This window comes from Thamnophis sirtalis, unplaced genomic scaffold (genome assembly GCF_051295495.1).
Source record: "Thamnophis sirtalis isolate CommonGarterSnake01/CBP01778 unplaced genomic scaffold, rThaSir2_p1.2 scaffold_1, whole genome shotgun sequence".
Classification (NCBI taxonomy): Eukaryota; Metazoa; Chordata; class Lepidosauria; order Squamata; family Natricidae; genus Thamnophis; species Thamnophis sirtalis.
The window spans coordinates 2,446,992-2,467,288 of record NW_028261381.1 but is presented as its reverse complement, the minus strand read 5'-3'; the positions used below and the strand labels follow the sequence as shown (position 1 = coordinate 2,467,288).

General features: G+C 40.1%; 1 protein-coding gene across 1 annotated transcript in view; it reads right to left on the bottom strand.

The window, feature by feature from the left end:
- Positions 1-5,167: 5,167 nt before the first annotated feature.
- The window catches only part of ACADL (acyl-CoA dehydrogenase long chain), a 32,347-nt gene continuing 17,217 nt past the window's right edge, over positions 5,168-20,297 (bottom strand). The window contains exons 5-11 of the mRNA XM_087706442.1: positions 19,356-19,422; positions 16,176-16,340; positions 14,897-14,998; positions 13,628-13,741; positions 11,407-11,534; positions 7,489-7,575; positions 5,168-6,152 (exon numbers count right to left, since the gene is read on the bottom strand). Of these exons, the coding sequence (XP_087562568.1) occupies positions 6,059-6,152; positions 7,489-7,575; positions 11,407-11,534; positions 13,628-13,741; positions 14,897-14,998; positions 16,176-16,340; positions 19,356-19,422 (757 nt within the window). The 3' untranslated portion in view covers positions 5,168-6,058. The remainder of the gene's footprint in view (positions 6,153-7,488; positions 7,576-11,406; positions 11,535-13,627; positions 13,742-14,896; positions 14,999-16,175; positions 16,341-19,355; positions 19,423-20,297) is intronic.

Below are 20,297 nucleotides of genomic sequence, written 5' to 3'. Positions count from 1 at the left end.
GCTGAGTCAACCTTGAGCCGGTGAGATTTGAACAGCCGAACTGCAGAACTGTAGTCAGCTGAAGTAGCCTGCAGTGCTGCATTTAACCACTGCGCCACCTCGGCTCTTCAATTTCAATTGGCTAATCAATTAGCTGGTTGATTTTGGGAAAGTTCCCATTACATAATATTTCTTGTTTTATTTTTAAAAGAAATGTGCGGCAGCTGTTATAAGGGCCTCATCATTATTATTATTTTCAGAATTATAAAGGAATGCTATTAATGAAACGGGCTAGATAAGATTTCATTTGTCTGGAGCAATCCTGGTGCACACTGGCAGATGTGTGCGAAGGAATCAAAAGAGGGCAGTTGTTACCCCAGGTGGCATGGACCTAGAATGATTTCCTTGAAAAAGGTTAACTAAATGATCATGGTAATCAGAACAACAATGAAAAGATGGATAGCAAGCATCAAAAGAAGATAAGAAGGTGCTTGAATAAGTCTGTGTTTCCACCAAGTCTTGAGGCAGCAATGATGCGATGGGAAGTTCCAACCCCAAAGCATTCTTCAGTCTAGGTGTCTTGTCTTCTCAGTCAAATCCAGTAGATCTTGGTGACACTCTCTTTCATACTCCCGGGAGCTCCAAAGAATGGTATTTGTCATTGTGTTCATTTCATCTGTAGTCTCCTCCAAATGCCCGACATTTTTTAATCAACAGCTTTGATAACAATCTGCTCTTCTGGAGCACCCAGATTGCACCACCATCATTTCACCATCATAGAGCCGAGGTGGCGCAGTGGTTAAATGCAACACTGCGGGCTACTTCAGCTGACTGCAGTTCTACAGTTCGGCTGTTCAAATCTCACCGGCTCAAAGGTTGACTCAGCCTTCCAGCCTTCCAAGGTGGGTAAAATGAGGACCCGGATTGTTGTTGGGGGCAATATGCTGACTCTGTAAACCGCTTAGAGAGGGCTGAAAGCCCTATGAAGCGGTATATAAGTCTAACTGCTATTGCTATTGCTATTCCGAGGTGGGTAAAATGAGGACCCGGATTGTTGTTGGGGGCAATATGCTGACTCTGTAAACCGCTTAGAGAGGGCTGAAAGCCCTATGAAAGCCCTATATAAGTCTATACTGCTATTGCTATTGCTACTTCTAGATGCAGTGTTCTTATAGAGCAAGGGTCTCCAACCTTGTGAACTTTAAGACTTGTTGGCTGGGGAATTCTGGGAGTTGAAGTCCGCCAGTCTTAAAGTTCACAAGGTTGGAGACTCCTGTTATAGAGTACTTGGTCCTTAACCTATAAAGAATAGAGCATCCCAGCTATTTGATCAAATAGAGAGAGGTGACATGGTGGTTCCTTGCTGATGCAGAAGAAATAATTGCAGAATTGTAGGGATAGTATTAGGAAACATTAACAAAAATTTTCACTGAAAGCCTGGGGCATTTTAAAATCTGAAAAAAAACCCATTATTGTGGGAATCTTATGCCACATTAAATGTGGTCTTTTAAGTGCCAATGCGAGCGTGTATGATGCGTTTCAAAGAGGCATGAATTTTTTTTGCGTGGTTTTAGCTATCCTGGTATATTTTCAGAAAACAACTATTAGGCGTGGTTCTTATGAAACTTTCCCAACTTGGCAATTTTCTTTGGAGCGCAGAGAACAGGAAAGCAAGAGAGAATAAGCTGAGGTGGCGCAGTGGTTAGAGTGCAGTACTGCAGGCCACTTCGGCTGACTGTTAGCTGCAGTTCGGCGGTTCAAATCTCACCGGCTCAAGGTTGACTCAGCCTTCCATCCTTCCGAGGTGGGTGAAATGAGGACCCAGACTGGGGGGGCAATATGCTGACTCTGTAAACCGCTTAGAGAGGGCTGAAAGCCCTATGAAGTGGTATATAAAAATCTGCTATTGCTATTGCTATCTATCATCTATCTATCTATCTATCTATCATCTATCTATCTATCTATCTATCTATCTATCTATCTATCTATCTATCTATCTATCTATCTATCTATCTTCTTTATCTATCTTATCTATTATCTATCCATCCAAGGCTCAGGGTTGACTCAGCCTTCCATCCTTCCGAGGTGGGTGAAATGAGGAGCCGGATTGTTGTTGGGGGCGATATGCTGACTCTGTAAACCGCTTAGAGAGGGCTGAAAGCCCTATGAAGCGGTATATAAGTCTAACTGCTATTGCTACTTTTGGACAGTTGTAGCCAGGCCTGGCACACCCCAACACCTGCCTTGCCAGCCCATTCCTTCTGCAGCCGGCAAGGCCTGTAAGGTTTTCCTAAAGGCCTCTGTAGCCAATAACGGGATCGACCCGGAGCTCTTTTATCGGCTGCAGAGACCCTCAGGAAAGCCTTGCCAGCCTCAGAAGAAGTTCCTGAAGGCCTCTGACAGCAAAAACGAAGCCGGGGGCAATGCACGCAAGTGAGGGGAGTCAGTAGACAATACCCCCTCCTCCGGAAATAAGACCTGGTGCCTTTTTTGGTGGCAAATATATATATATATATATAGTGTCACAACCCCTGGTATGCCCAAATATGGGAGGAGGCATACTGCTTCCTTTCTCTGTCTATTGGCTTGTCACAAGAGACCATCCAGACAGAAACCCAATATTTTTACTGTTGCCTTTGTTAGATTTGTGTTGTATTTAACGTTTATTTATCAGCTCAAATACAACATACACACACACACACACACACACACACACACACACACACACACATACATACATATGACAGTCTTATTTTCAGGGAAACACGGTATGACTTAGCCAAGGTTAAAAATAAACGCTAAACCTAATAAAAATGCCGCCTTTGGATACTGTATGTTCAGAATAAAAGGAATCTGTATACCACTACTCAGGGAAGACAATAAACTGCTATCGTAATAAAATACAAGATTACTCAACTCCTATTTTTTTCAGTCTCCCCGTCCTTCAAAATGTTTGTTCCAACAGGAAATTATGAAAGGGGTAGGATTGACATCCAAGACTGACCGAAGCAGGAAATACTACTTTATTATTTTTTTTATTAGACTGAAATGAATTGCATTCCAGAGTATTTAAGGTCTGGATTCTACATATTATCTTTGATAAATCCTAAACAACTAAAATACCAAACAATGGAGAACCAATTTTCCTTTCCAATATCTGTTGGGAGGCATGTTATCTGCAAGTGGGAAGTGACACTGTTTTCAAGATTAGGCCGGAGCACCCCTGTAGGCTCTGGAGGGCGAAAAACAGCCTTACGGCCAAACCGGAAAAGTCACTTCCTGTTTGCTGGTAGGGCCGGTTTTTGCTCTCCAGAGCCTTCGGGGAAGGCTCCGGATGGCGAAAAACGGCTCTATGAGCAAACTGGAAGTTCGTTCCTGAACTTCCAGTTTGCCCATAGGGCCGGTTTTTCGCGCTCTGCAGGCTTCAAGGAAGCCTCTAGAGGGCCAAAAATGGCCTCAAAAGAAGGTTGAAGTCAGCTGGCCAGCATGCGCTTGCGCACTGCAGCTAACAGGGCAACGCCTTGCATGCCTTAACAAATGGCGTGCCACAGTGGTGGGTTTCAAAAATTGTTCGAACCTACTCTGTGGGTGTGGCCTCCTTTGTGGGAGTGGCTTGTCGCCCATGTGACCGGATATGAAGATGCCAATGACACTTGTCAGAACCACCTTAAATTACCTCACACACAGCACTGGCATGCATAAGAATAGGATGTAAACTTGTTTTTTAAAAGGCATCTTTGGTTTGCATTAAAACAACTTCAACACACGCAATGTTCTGATTGCACCACAAACACAGTAGTCATCCTTACCTTTCCCGGAGGCCCTGAGTTTTATAAAAATGAGCATGATAGTGTAGAATAATCATATCCAAGGACCAGTGGTGGGTTTCAAAAAATTTGGGAAGCTCTTCTGTAGGTGTGGCCTGCTTTCCGGGTCCACTGGTGGAACCTCTTCTAACCGGTTCGGTAGATTTGACGAACCGGTTCTACCGAATAGGTGCGAACTGGTAGGAACCCACCTCTGGCGTGCCACCTGTGGCATGTGTGCCATAGGTTCGCCATCACAGGTATAGGGTTTCCTGCCTGGGCAGGGGGTTGAACTGGAAGAATTCCCTTCCAACTCTGTTATTCTATTTGTTAGGTTTTTTTAAAAAAAGAATGATGAGGTTTTTTAAATTGAAGTGTCCTCTGTCCAACTAAAGATTAATAAACATTCTAGCATGTTCTTATAAAGATTCTGAAACCCAGCCCCCCAATCATTTACTTTATACTCCTCTAAATCTAAATCTTTTCTACCTTTATTATAACTTATTTTTCAAATCTGGACACTAGAACTCTACCATGTTTCCCCGAAAATACAACATGTCCTGATAATAAGGCCATGCCACATTTTTTGGGTGGGCAAAAATGTAAGCCCTCCCCTGAGAATAAGCCCCCCTGGACAAACACCCCCTCTGGCCAGGCGGAGCGCCACTCAATGACCTAGCAGTATCCCGAAGGCGCAAAGCTGCGGGAATGAGGTGGAGGGCAAAGGCTCGTGTTGCTTGGCCCCTTCGGGATACCGCTAGGTCAGTGAGCGGCGCTGAGACAAGCTGGAGAGGGGGGTTACCGGGCAGCTGCTCTCTTGTGAGCTGGCTCCCGAAGAGCCAGGTGCAGCCTCAAGGTCGAACGGCTGTGTTGCTCTGTCACAGCAGCCATGAGGTGACCACACTCACAAGCAGCCGCCCGGCGACCCCGCTCTCCAGCCATGCAGAGCCCCATTCACTGACCTAGGGGCATTCCGAAGATGCCAAGATGAGGGAGCTGGAGGGCTGTAAACAGGTGCTCTCGCAGCTTGGCAATACCCTTAAGTCAGTGAATGAAGTTGTGCCCGGCTGGAAAAGGGGGTTGCCGGGCCGCTGCTCGTGAGCGTGGTCACCTCATGGCTGCTATGTAGTGCTGCCGCGACAGCGCAACACAGCCGTTCAACCCTGAGGCTGTGCCTGGCTCTTCGGGAGCCCACTCGCAAGAGAGCAGCCGCCCGGCAACCCCAAAACAATAAGCCCTCCCCTGATAATAAGGCCCAAGCCATATTTTGTGTGTCAAACGAAAATAAGACCATGTCTTATCTTATAAGACCATGTCTTATTTTCGGGGAAACACGGTACATAACATTCCATATTCACCCACATCATACATTTGTACAAAGATTAGAATTTTGGCAGGTTTATTTTCAGTTCTTTTCGTAATGATTCCTAGCTGGACAGTTGTGAAAATACAATACATTTTTCTTGGTACTGACTTTGGATTCCGTCAGCGTAACTATAAATTTTTTGCCTCATATATCATCTTACACTTAATTATTAATATAATTATAAATTGCTGTAATATAACTAATACTAAGAATACTAAGATAAAATATAAAATGATCCTAATAGAATACAAATAACAGAATGAATTCAAAGTGCTTCACTTACAAAATAAAAATCAACTATTTGGATATACCAGCAGTACACAGGAATACCTGATTTGGTAATAGTACTGTACTTGTGAAAAAGAGTATTAGAATTGAAGTTGATTGCCAGCTGATTATGAATCAGCAGCACATTCTGGCTACTGGAAAAAAAATGCAATATTTTTTGCTTCATCAATAGATCTATAATTATATTTTGTATAAGTTCAGAAATAAATTTAAGATTATATTATATGTAATATTTTAAAAAGAAAAAAGAAAATATATTAGATTCACATTCCATTATTTTGAAAACATTCATTGTGTAAGTTTCTAGAGTTGGCCTTTCCTTTGGCACTCAACATTTCTCTAATAAATGTGTTAATTCTTGAATGTAGAGTCACAGTACATTGCATCCAGGATGACTTCAGAAGTTTGAGAATTGTTAAAAATTCAACAGTGTCTTGCATTGTTTAATGAGAATTTATATCATCAAAGACAGTGAGTTAATACTGAACATTAAAGGTCAACCTGAGAAACAGTTTTTTGTTATTATTTTACAACTTTTAAAAGATTATTCCATTTCTTCAGTTGTTGGGATTTTGTCTTTGTGAAATTTAATTTTCTATCAGGTACAATGGAACTGCATCTAATTGTTGCTTACAATATCTCTTGCAATGAGCTCTTTCATTATTTCATTGGTACCACCATAAATTGGCTGAACACGAGAATCCACAAAAGATCTGGGGGGAGGAAAGATATGGAAGTATATGAAATAAGCATGCCAATAATAATAAATATAAATATCTATGTCACAGGATATACCTTTTCCTACCAAGATAATGTATATTCTTAACAATGACCTTGTTGTTAATGGTGATTTGTAGCTTTTGAGATAATGTGAAATGCAAATTTTAAGTTTCTCCAACCTTGTTTTCCAGAATGTTTCTAAGACATATACAACCCAAAGCTTGGGAATAAGAATGAGAAGTATAATTGTTAAAGCTCAGAATGGAGGAAAAAGAAAAGAGGTATGATTCACATTCGCTGCTTAGTAAAAAGACAACATGGAGAAAACTGGATGAAGAGGAGGAAAAAGAAAGAAAAATAGTTGTAACAAAATAGCTAATGGTGAAAAGACAAAGATAATTGTGAGGATGACTTGCAATCAGACGTGAAAATCAAAGAAATGACAAGCCAAGCTAAAGCAGGTGGTATGAAAAAGGTATTCATGTATTTAAAATATGTATATGCTCCTTATCATACCACCAACAACATTAAATAGTTGAACTTTCTTTTCAAATAATAATAAAACATATACAATAATCTCTCTTTTCTGTCAAATGTCAAGGCTGGGAAGGAAAAGCAGGGAAAATGCTGTTTTTCTGGGTCTGCAAAGAGATTCAACCAGTTTGCCTTTTTTTAAAATGGATGTTATAGCAATAGCAATAGCAGTTAGACTTATATACCGCTTCATAGGGCTTTCAGCCCTCTCTAAGCGGTTTACAGAGTCAGCATATCGCCCCCACAGTCTGGGTCCTCATTTCACCCACCTCGGAGGGATGGAAGGCTGAGTCAACCTTGAGCCGGTGAGATTAGAACCGCTGAACTGCAGATCACAGTCAGCTAAAGTGGCCTGCAGTACTGCACCCTAACCACTGCACCACCTCGGCTCTTGTTATAACTGATCACACGAACTACAGGAATAATTTTGTAAATCGGCACATTTCCCAGATCAGGTATTTTCTGATGGTAATCCACAAGACCCCAAATTCTACTGATCCCAAGAAATCTACAATATTTAACTATAGGACCCAATATAATACAGATGTTAAAGAACTACTTAAAGTAGTTGATATAAAATAAAATTAAAATAGACGTAAACTTAAAAGTTGAAAGTAACAAAGGGGCCATAAAGTTGTATATAAAGGGAACCTACCACTGGAAAATTTATCACTAATAAAAACCTGAGCTTACTCCTCACACTGTATGAGATAAGCTGATTGGAAAAGTAAAGGATTTATCTTCGGTTTGTTCAACTAAACTGCATTACTAACAAAAGAAAAAAGAGTAACTTACTTTGCAATTGGGTACTCCCACATATATCCCCATCCTCCATGAAGCTGCACACACTGAGTAGCGACGTTGTTTTGAAGATCAGAAGCCCTTAAAGCATAGATAAGTTTGTTTCAAAACTACTTGAATTGTTATATTCCAGTGTTTCTCAACCTTGGCCACTTGAAGATGTCCGGACTTCAATTCCCAGAATTCCCCAGCCAGCATCCGCGGATGCTGGCTGGGGAATTCTGGGAGTTGAAGTCCGGACATCTTCAAGTTGCCAAGGTTGAGAAACACTGTTATATTCAAAAAAACTAGTTGAAATTATCACTTCTATTAATCTAGCTGCATTGTTTTTACAAAAACACACGAGAAGTTTTAGCAGCTAGCAAATATATCTAAGCAATCACGCAATAATTTATATGCAATTCAAAATCTCGTTTTGGCCATGGCAATTGAACAAAATAGTTTTAAAATGTAGGTTTAAATTTAACAAGATGTTCGTTGTGCAGAAATGTTCAATACAAACAATTTAATGGTTTATCTCTTACTGAAAATGTTTTCTACATCAGTTTAAAGTATGGAAAAAAAATTATCTGTACCGAAGAGAATTTTCTACTCAGTAATGAAATCTCCACAGCACTATATGAATATAGCTAAAATCAAATTCAATTACGTAAAAGAGAAACAACTTTAAGAAAGATACTTTAAAGATTACATTGGGGAGCAAGATAAGCATATCATGAATGGCAATACCCCAAATATGTATCTAGGTACAAGCATAAACAAGCATTCTGCACATTGCTGGAAATGCTACTAAATAAGTATGTACAACTGCAAATAGATGCATGGTTTTTTAAAAATTAAAGCTAAATATAATTGCTTTTTCAGTCCAATATTACTTTATATTACTGGATATTTCTCATGTGGATCTTATTTTACTAATTTTCATAAAAGAAAAACATTTCAAAAAAAATGTGCTCTGCTCTTTCTCCTAGTTTTATACAGGTAGTCCTTGACTTACAACCATGATAGAGCCCAAAATTTCTGCTGTTAAGCGAGACATTTGTTAAGTGAATCTTGTTCCATTTTATGACCTTGCTTGCCACGGTTGTTAAATGAATCACTGTAATTGTTATGTGGGTAACACAGTTGTTAAGTGAAAGTGATTTTCCCGTTGACTTCGCTTGTCAGAAGGCTGCAAAAGGTGATTATTTATTTATTTATTTATTTATTTATTTATTAGACTTCTATACCGCTTCATAGAGCTTTCAGCCCTTTTTAAGTGGTTTACAATTTTTTTTTAGCAAATTGAGTCAGCAACTTGCCCCCAGTCTGGGTCCTCATTTCACCCACCTCGGAAGGATGGAAGGCTGAGTCTGAAGTTTTATTTTATTTATATGCCGCCCTATTCCCTAAAGGGACTCAGGGTGGCGAACAACTCAAACGGGAAGGGGAACATACAAATACAAGACAGACATTTAAAATGGCCAACAACCACACCTGTCGAGAGGGGAAGGGAGCACATCAACCCCAGGCCTGCCGACACAGCCAGGTTTTGACGGCTTTTCGGAAGGCCTGGAGAGAGGTGAGGGTCCGAATTTCTGCGAGGAGTTCGTTCCAAAGGGCCGGAGCTGCAACAGAGAAGGCCCTCCCCCGGGTCGTAGCCAGATGGCATTGGCTGGTGGATGGAACCCAGAGGAGGCCGACCCTGTGCGATCTAATGAGTCTTTGGGAGGTAATTGGCAGCAGGCGGTCTCTCAAGTACCCAGGTCCAATACCATGAAGGCTGAGTCGACTTTGAGCCGGTGAGATTTGAACCGCTGAACTGCAGATCAAAGTCAGCTGAAGTGGCCTGCAGTACTGCACCCTAACCACTGCGGCTCTTCAATTGCAGTGGGGTGATCACGTCACCCCACTGCAATTGTCATAAACATGAACCAATTGGCAAGCATCCGAGTTTTGGTCACATGACCATGGGGACGCTGCAACAGTCATAAGTATGAACATTAGCCATAAGTCCCCCCTTTTTTTAGTGCTGTTGTAACTTTGAATGGTTCCTAAATGAACTGTTGTGAATCAAGAACTACCTGTATCTTACTTCTTTTACCCTTGCAGTTAATTTAATCTGGTATCAGTACACAGCATTCCTTTGGATGTGTTCATTTGGGTGAAACATGTGTTAATATGTAACAGCAAAAAATCCCAAGAGCTGTTTCTGGCTAATGAAAAACAGAATTGTAAGGAATCTACGTAAAACTGTTTTATGTAACAATGGACTGCTTTTCCCGGTCAGATTTAAGAAAAATTCTACATGTGTACGTGTGCGAGTGTGTGTGTGCGTATGTAATACATACAAATATATAGAATATTCTTTGTATTTAATATATTGTTAAACAACTATTTACTTCATTCGTTTAATAATGAATCCAAGAAACGTTTGATCATCTGCCCTTATCCAAGTCATTTGGAATAATACTGAGTGCAGGTCTGAATGCCATAATTTAAAAGGGACAATGATAAATCGGGACAGGTTCAGAGGAGGGCTATCAACAAGGTAAAAATCTGGACATCAAACTGAGAAACAGTTCAATAATCTGGATATGTTTTACCTATAGAAAAGACAGCCAAGGGAGATACGAAAGCAATCTTCAAATATCTGAAGTATCAACATACAGAAAATGGAATGGACCACAGGTCCATTCAGCAGGTTCTGGACCAGAGGTGCATTCAGCAGGTTCTGGACCAGTTCTGGAGAACCGGTAGCGGAAACTTTGAGTAGTTCGGAGAACCAATAAATGCCACCTCTGGCTGGCCCCACCCCCATCTATTTTCTGTCTCCCAAGTCCCAGCTGATCGGGAGAGAATAGGGATTTTGCAGTGACCTTCCCCTGGACTGGGGAGGGAATGGAGATTTTACAGTATCCTTCCCCTGCCACGCTCACTAAGTCACGCCCATCAAGCCACGCCCACAGAACCAGTAGTATAAAAAAATTGGAATCCCACCATTGGAATGGACTTCTGTTTCATTGCTCCAGTGGGCAAGACTAGAACCAATGGTTAAAAAACAAGGAGTTTCACACTAGACATTGGAAAGAATTTCTTCAATGGACAAGTTGAAGGGATTACTCATTCACTAGAGTTTTTCTACAGAGGCTGACTGATCATCTATTAGAGATGCTCTGATGCAGTGGTGAAATCCAAAAATTTTCCCTACTGGTTCTGTGGGTGTGGCTTGGTGGGTGTGGCTTGGTCATGTGACTGGGTGGGCATGGTCAACTTGATTGGCCTCACCCTTAGGAAATTTCTCCCTAGTCCAACTCACAATAAAATAGCACTGTTCCAATATTTGAAATAGAATAGAATTAACAGAGTTGGAAAGGAGCTTTGGAGGTCTTCTAGTCCAACCCCCTGCTTAGGCAGGAAACCCTACACCACTTCAGACAAATCGTTATCCAATCTCTTCTTAAAAACTTCCAGTATTGGAGCATTTATAACTTCTGGTGGCAAGTTGTTCCACTGATTAATTGGATTAATTAATCACCCAGCTCCAATCACTGTTTATCTACACCGCTCCTGCACATTTCTTTGTTGTCTCAGCCTCCCAGCTTCGTGGCAGTCATGATGGCTGCCTCTTCTCCGTGTCATGGATGAGAGGGAAAAAACCCTGGGTCAAGCAGGAGAATTGCTCTCTCCACAACCTGCAGGGCACCCCTCTTTTCTTCACCACCCCTACAGGGTGGCTTTAGCTCCTTTCAGAGCCCTCCAATGGGGAGAACTCAGTGCGGGAGCGCAGAGACCCACTCCTCACGCCCAATCTCGCCATGACGTCAGCTGGAGGTTGTCCCTACAATTCTTGACTACAATATAAGATTATATTTTTGTCACTATTCGGATTTAGAACAAATATATATGACATTAAGTTCTTACTAGACATACCAGTATTTAGCCATTGAAGCAGTAGCAGAATCCAGGCATTTCCGTGAATGAAGATCAATACAATTATCCAAAAATGTCCGACTTACACAAATCTGTGTTTTCAATTCTGCTAACTTGTGTTGCACAGTCTTCCAATTGGAAAAGAAAAGATACAAGGTGTTATCTTTCAATACTTGCAACACATTATGAACTTCCCAATTATATCTCCATAATAGTTGGCAATATTTTGCAAAATACTCTTTTATGTCCAAAGACAGTGTCCATAGAAATTCCTCAAAATTTACAATGTATTTACTGGCCTAAAGCATACGAACACTTTAATCACATTAAAACGATGTAAAAAAAAATTTTTTTTAAAGCCTTAATATTTAGAGGTAGTCCTCAAATGTTAATTGCTAAGCACGACAGTTAAGTGGGTTTGGCCTATTTTACAATCTTTCTTGTATTAAGTGAATCACTGCAGTTGTTTGTTTGTTTGTTTATTTATTTATTTATTTATTTATTTATTTATTTATTAGACTTATATGCCGCTTCATAGGGCTTTCAGCCCTCTCTAAGCGGTTTACAGAGTCAGCATATTGCCCCCACAGTCCGGGTCCTCATTTCACCCACCTCGGAAGGATGGAAGGCTGAGTCGACCTTGAGCCGGTGAGATTTGAACCGCCGAACTGCAGATCACAGTCAGCTAAAGTGGCCTGCAGTACTGCACCCTAACCACTGCGCCACCTCGGCTCTTGTTAAATTAGTAATACATCTGGCTTCCCCATTGACTTTGCCTGTCATAAATACATGCCAGTAGCCAAGCATTTGAATTTTGAGCAAGTGACCATGGAAATGCTTGCAAAGGTCATGTGAAAAACAGTCTCACAAGTCACTTTTTTTAGTGCCATTGTGACTTTGATCGGTCACTCAATGAATGGATTAAGTCAAGAACTACCTGTATTTTGTGGGGACTGGAACCCCACCGCAATTCTTTCTGACTTTACTAGTTACAGTATTAATTATATATTAGACTGCGAAAGGATGTTATCTCTGTGAAGAATGTTGTATTGTTCACTATCACCAATGGTAATAATAATAATAATGCATCTTTTTCAAAACCCTAGTTTAAACTTCAGTTTAACAACACAAAACTTTTATAACTGTAAATTTTAACCAGATCAGTAAAGGTGATCATGAACAGAAGCATTTTAGATCTAATTAATCTTGACAGTACGTCGGCTTTGTACCTAGAAAGAACATCAATGTTATTTTTCTTTTTTCCTATTATACTCATAATTAATTTCATATGAAGAGCAATTTTATGCAGTTAATTTTTACCCCTATCTCTACTTTTATCTGCCATCCAACTTCCTTCTAGCATTGTGTTCTCACGTGTCTCTCTGCTCAGTCCCATCTCCTCCCCCAAGTTGTCCTGACCAGCAATTCTCATTGCCTCCCAAACTATTCCCTATTTAATATGCATTCTTTCCTCCAGCGAGTTCACCAAAAAGTGGTAATCCATTTTTCTTTTGAAAAATATTTTTACTGAGCATGTTTCAAAGCAAAGTGCAGCTGCCTCCCATATTCATTTCCCCAAAGAACACCCCAGGAGTGTCTGAAAACTACTAATTATTTCTGAAATTGAATTTCTTCTGCTTTTCCAAGTCAGGAATTTGAAGAAGAAGAAAAAAGGAAGTCCACACACATATTGATATTATAAACTGGCTTAAAGTCTTTTCCCCATCCCTAAGAAATCTAGAAATGAAAATTTTATTATGCAGAATTATAAGCATAGAATTCCACCCTCAGCACCAGGACATGCTTGCAAAGAAAAATATAATTATGGCTTTCAACTGTCTTTCAAAGTATCAAAAATCTATTTATTTTTTTAACTGTTAGCCTAATGAATAAGGATCAGATATAACAATGCCCTTCATAGGGCTATTTCTGTTTTTAAGTGATAAACTGAGAAACTTCAGAAAGTCTTCAGGTCACTTTCTAAAAGAACAAAAAGCTGGATATAATCTGCATACGTGGAACAACAAAAATCCCCAGGAGTCCTAAAAACATAAGGACAAATAGCGGCCCTTATCTAGAAATCAAAAGAAAGATTTCTGGATGTTGATTGTTCATTAGATGACCAGGCAACCAGGTATGGCACCCCAAATCGAAAAACAAAACAAAAAGTATTTCAAATTAAAAAGTATTACTGAGGAAGCAAATATTCTCAAGTTCTCACCTGTAAATGTGAAATTGTTTTCCCAAAAGCTTTTCGTTGTTTAACATAGTTTCTTGTTTCTTCAAACATGAATTCACAGCTAGCAATCGCAATATCACCGATCAAGAGCCTTTCCTTAAGAGATAAGGGGGGAAAGGAAATTCTCAAACATGTTCATTATTAAATGGAAAAAAATATCATTATTTCTCTATACACTCTTCTTTTAAATACCCCCTCCTTGTCTTTGTATCTCTGGCTTTAAAAAAATTTCTGGTTTATAAAGATGTATATAGGTCTAAATCAACGTTGTTTAGACCTATATACGCTGCAAGATTCATTTCAGCCTGCAATAGGCTGGAGGAGGCCCACAGAGGCTCGAACGGAGTATTGGAGGGGCAGATCCACCCCCGGGAGCTCCATTTTGGCCTGCAGTAGGCCAGGATGAATATTGCAGAGTGTCTGGGGTTGTTCGTAAGGGCAAACAACTGCAAGATTCGTAATTTCAGGATTTGTCATGTAACTTCAAACGTTTGCTAAGGGAATGCTTGTAACCCGAGGATTACCTATATTATACCCCTCCCATGCAAAAAATTATGAGACGGGAAAACCAAAACAGAACATAGAGACAAATGCCTACCTAAATAGAACCGAGCAAAATGAAATATTTTGAAGAATTAATTCTATTTTGTGGACGCCGAGAGAAAAGGTCCCTTTTTTAACTGTTTTCAACAACTTGGTATTGAACTCAAAACAGGCTCAACCGCAGACTCTTAAATCTTCAATTTCCTCCTCTTTGAAAGCTAGTGACAGGGAGGTAGCTTTTCCTGATATTACACAGGTATCATGTTTCTATTACTGAAGTCCACAAAGAGAGCACCAAGGCTTTCTATTGCTATTCACAGAAATAGAGGAAAAGACATATAGGAGGAAGCAAAAAAGGTTTTGCTTCTACAAGTCTCTGTACAACAGATATAGAATAGGAATCAGAACCGTTACTATATATTTTAATATTAAAATGTAAACATCACTAAGTATATTTTCCCCCAATCTTTTCCTCCCGTATTACAACATGTTATATAAAAGCTCAAGCCTTGAAAGAGAAAATAACGACGCAATTCTGGGTGCAAGATTCCCACCCTCAAATCAGTAAGTAGGTAGCTATCAACACCTTCCACAGAAGCTCAAATGTCATCCAGTATAATCTGTTGCTGGCAGATAGCGGCGATGACAAACAATGTGTTATTCTTTGGTGTGGTTTTATCTCCCTGTGTGGCTCCGTGCCTGTCTTACCTGGGGAAGCTCCGACATTAGATAATAGAAGCCTTTGTTCTCCTGGCCAAGGAGTGCGCTGGCAGGCAAGCGGACATCTTCGAAAAACAGCTCAGCCGTGTCCTAATTTTAAATAACAAAGTCACATACTTGCCAGTGTTCCTTAAACCATGTATCATCCTGCTTTCTCTTTTAAAGAAGTGCTGTGGGCCCACAAATGCATTAAAATGGATGGAGGATACTATTTACCAAAGAGATTACTTTCCATAGCCGAACTCCAAGATCTAAGTAACATCTAACAGTGAAAATCAATCTTGGTTCCACCTTGTATTTATTCTGTTGTACTGAAGGGTGCAAAAAATCACAGATAGGGCATAAAAGACGGGAGGCAATTATTTCTGCAGCTTTGCTTTATTTTCCCAGAAGCCTTTTCCCCTTTATTTTCCCTTGGCTTTTTCAGTGCACTTACTCTCCTCCCCTCCCCTCAGTGGTGGGTTTCAAAAATTGCTCGAACCTACTCTGTGGGTGTGGCCTCCTTTGTGGGAGTGGCTTGCCACCCATGTGACCGGATGGGAGTGGCTTGCCGCCCATGTGACCGGATATGAAGATGCCGACGACACTTGTCAGAACCACCTTAAATTACCTCACACACAGCACTGGCATGCATAAGAATATGATGTAAACTTGTTTGTTAAAAGGCATCTTTGGTTTGCGTTAAAACAACTTCAACACACGCAATGTTCTGATTGCACCACAAACGCAGTAGTCATCCTTGCCTTCCACAGAGGCACTGAGTTTTATAAATAGGAGCATGATAGTGTAGAATAATCATATCCAAGGACCAGTGGTGGGGTTCAAAAAATGTTGGAACCTCTTCTGTAGGTGTGGCCTGCTTTCCGGGTCCACTGGTGGAACCTCTTCTAACCGGTTCGGTAGATTTGACGAACCGGTTCTACCGAATAGGTGCGAACTGGTAGGAACCCCCCTCTGGCTCCCCTCCCCTCTCCTCTCTCTTTCCTGTATTTGAATGCGGCAAAGCCATGAGTAGCCAAATCTTCCTGCCACTGGATCCAGCTGAGCAATCCTGTTGGATTCCATAGTTTATCAAGAGAAAGCTCACAGGCAGGCATTCAGTAGGTGAAAAACACTGTTATAGGAACTGTAAGATTAGGACACAAGACTTCTGCAGCCATTTGCCAAATGTATCTAGCTTGCTAATTAATGCAATGATAACTGAAATGTATTTCCACTGAGTTTACTACCCATACTTATTAGAGCAATTACAGTATCTGGGACTCACCTGGGCTTTAAGTCCTATTTTTTCAAGCTTACGTCCTTTAACGAAGCCTTCCATACCATTTTCTACTAGGAAAAGACTAATTCCGTGAGCAGGGGAACGGGCTTCACGGTTTGTAACAGCCACAACAATAACCACATCACACATCCAACCATTTGTAATAAACACCTGCAACAAACCAGAGAAATATACTTGAATTGTTTTACATGGTATTGGACCTGGCTACCTGAGAGACTGCCTCCTGCCATTTACCTCCCAACGACCAATAAGATCACACAGGTTGGGCCTCCTCCGAGTGCCATCGACCGGACAATGCCGGTTGGCGGCTCCCCGAGGGAGGGCCTTCTCTGTAGCTGCACCGGCCTTGTGGAACGAGCTACCTGCTGAGATCCGGACCCTTACCACTCTCCCAGCCTTCTGTAAAGCGACCAAGACCTGGCTGTTCCGGCAGGCCTGGGGCTGTTGATTATCCCAGCCCCATCTGATGAAATGGATGTTGTGTTGATTTTAATTCTGTAATTTTAAATGTTTTAAATGTTTTTATTGTTGTGAGCTGCCCAGAGTCCCTAGGGAGTGGGCGGCATACAAATACTATTAAAGTTTAAAGTTTATTGTAATTTGTTTTCTTGCCTATTAAGGACTTAGTCCCTTAAAGTCAGCCATTCCTTTTAAGTTCTTGGATTCATTTCTTATCTCGAGGTGAATTTTTCCAGTTTAAATAATTACCCTTTGAAGTCACAGAAAGTCAGAATCTAAAAGCGGAAACCAGAAGTGGACCCAAATGAGAACTAACAAGAGCTCATGTTTGAACCACTGATCACTTAGAAGCTACAACTAATTCAACATGTACTGGTAAAGTTCCTGGCAAGACAATCTCATTACAGTAGAATCGCGTCCACCTTGGAATTACTATCCTGGGTGCTAATTAGCTTTTGAGTCCAGCTGAAGTGACTACTTTGAATTAACGTCCCTAACAGCACCGGCACCAGATTATGTTATACAAACCATGCCAGAATAGAACCTTCCCAGACAGTATAAACAGCTAGAAGGGGCCAGTTGGGGGGTCACCCATATTCTGTGAGATCTGTGGTGAGGGGATCACACAACAGGCCTTCTCAATGTTGGCCCCTACTCTTTGGAACACCCTACCCCAGAAAGAAGGATATCTCCCTCCCTTTTTGCATTTAGGAAGCAATTTATATCTCTGTTATCCCAGTGGGTATTTAGCCTTTAGTTCGTCCTGGTGCTTCTTGAATATTTAATTTTAATTTGCTTGGACAATTGTATTATGTCTTAAACTGTATATACTAGTTGAGTGGTTCACTGCGCAGAATTGATTTGGGTAGAATATAAATACAGTAAATAAATAAATCATACAATATAGATGTCAAGCATTTTTCTCAAGGTATATAATACTAAGGTGGATTTATTTAGTAAAAAGTACATTCCCTTGGGATATTTATGGTGCCTTCTTTATCAATTCTATATTTACTTTCCAGAGGATTACTTAGCTAAGAAGCACATAGAAATATGTGTTGAAATTTAATGCTTTAAATACTGAATCCATTAAAACCTTCTCTGCCCCTTTCTCCACCTACAATTCTGCATTATTAGCCCATACTTTTACTTTGAATTGAGGGAATATGAGTGAAACTATTACAGAATTCATTAAATTGTCAAATTGGATGTGATAGGAAACTGAGACTGGAGAAAAGACTTGTTTCACTATTTTCTTACTTTAGGATTTGGTTATAACTTTGGAATATATCATGTGTTAAATCATTCATGAAAAGTTGGCCTGCTTTCATTCCTCTTTCTAGTCATTCTAAATTACATGTAGGTGAAAGGATGACATGAAATATGAATCAAATTAAATATTTTTATCCCATTTTGTGTGACTTGAATGGAAATTTGTAAACTTTTGCAAAAATCTTTATGTTGTAAAAATGTAAACATTTTACAAAAGGCAGAGACACCCATATACTACAAACTAGTACAAGTTATCATATATATATGATAAGACACATCCAACTTTACACGGGAGAAAACCCAAATAACCAAAGACATACATATATACATATATACATATATACATATATACATATATACATATATACATATATACATATATACATATATACATATATACATATATACATATATACATATATACATATATACATATATACATATATACATATATACATATATACATATATACATATATGCATGCATGCATGCATACATACATACATACATACATACATACATACATACATACATACATATATTGCATTTGTGCTGATAAATAAATAAAGGGAGACTAGTATAGCTCTATTTCAAGCTATTTAGCTCTCATCAGCTAGCCATACCCTTACTGGGAATCGAACCTGGGCTGCATTACATATTGGGCAGTTATATTAGCCACTAAGCCACAGACTCTCTTCCTTTATCGGCTTTCTGTATATATATATTGCCCTATCAGCTTTCTATCTGAATCTCAAATACATAACGCAGTGTATTTAATTTTCACAACACTTGTAAAATTAGTAATTTTATAACAACTATACTATCAATTGGTAGCAGCAATTTTTCTATCAATTGGTAGACAACCTTCTTGGTCTCCTGAACAATCTCATCAAAGAAAAATAAAAGCAAATTTAACAAAACTATCCAGTAATTGTAAACATCATCAATTGCATTTGGCAATATCCATTTTGACATTTTTTTTTTCCTGAATCCTAAACAATGCCCTCACCAGGAGGAGAAGACATTTTTTCCCCTTTTATATACGCTACTATAGTCAAGTTTTTTATTTGCCTCTTTGGTCTCTCCGGGCAATTTCATACCAGGGAGGCCATTCTCTTTTAAGTTGTGAAATATCTGAGCATTGGTTACCCTCTGCAGACCAACCATGTTACAGCATTAAAAGGCCAAATTCCTCAGATGTTTCTATAGCGTTCCCCAACAAAAGAAGCACCTGCTAAGTTGATTGAGTTTTCAAGTAGTCCGCTGCGGTCACCATGTTACTCTGGCAACAGGAGTCCTCATCCAAAATGGAAAAGGTGATGATTTGGCATTGCCTGATTGAAAAGTTGTAGAACGCCAAACCCATAATTCTCAGCACTGATCTCAAATGGCTGCATAATACATTTAGCAAACTGAAAAGAATGTCTCACATACCTTACTGCCATTTAGAATCCAATCACTGCCGTCCTTTTTTGCAAATGTTTTCACACCTTGCAAATCACTAAAAAGAAAACAGTTCTTACACTGATGCAACATAGCAAACGCACAACGTTTATAGAGTCTCCCAGCCGAAAGAGGAACAGCAAATGATCTCCCACAGTGATTCTAAATTCCTTCTTTTACACTGTTATTGAAAAATTCTGAAGACAGCCACAGAAGTCAGGGATTGATCACACGGTGCCTGTGAGCACCATACGGGGACCTGCGAGTCTCCAAAATTAAACAAAAAGTATCCTATAGATTTGAGAAAATGTAATTTTGCGAGATCATCAAATGTTTAAAATGTTGGCATCCTTATTGAAATGCTGCAAGTGTTCGAGAACACCGACCCCCTGAGGAATTATGTTGGGGTAAATAATTGTGGATAGAATGCGTACATAAGAACACGTTTCACAACTTGCAAGAAAACTCCCAAGCTTGGGGTTGAATTTAACACATAAAGATGTTCGTTTGATTCTATTTATCAGGAACAAATTTGGGTTCCATCCAATGTTTCTACTGTGAAAATAGGAAAGACGAAAAATGTTGTCTTCCTGGTTCACAGTTCCACCCAAAACTTTGTACTGACCAAAATGCCCACCAACTTTGGACTCTATGTAGGAAGGAAAGGCAATATTTTCAGACCCTTGGCTTCTAGTCTCACTACAATACAGTAGGAAGTCTGCTGCTCACATCTCTAGAGACATCTCTTGTGACCTCAAGACTGGATTCCTGTAACGCGCTCTACATGGGGCTGCCCTTGAAGAGTGTTCGAAGACTTCAGCTAGTCCAGAACGCAGCCGCGCGAGCGATCGTGGGTGAACCCAGGTACACCCACGTTACACCTATCCTCCGCGAGCTGCACTGGCTACCCATTAGTCTCCGGACTTGCTTCAA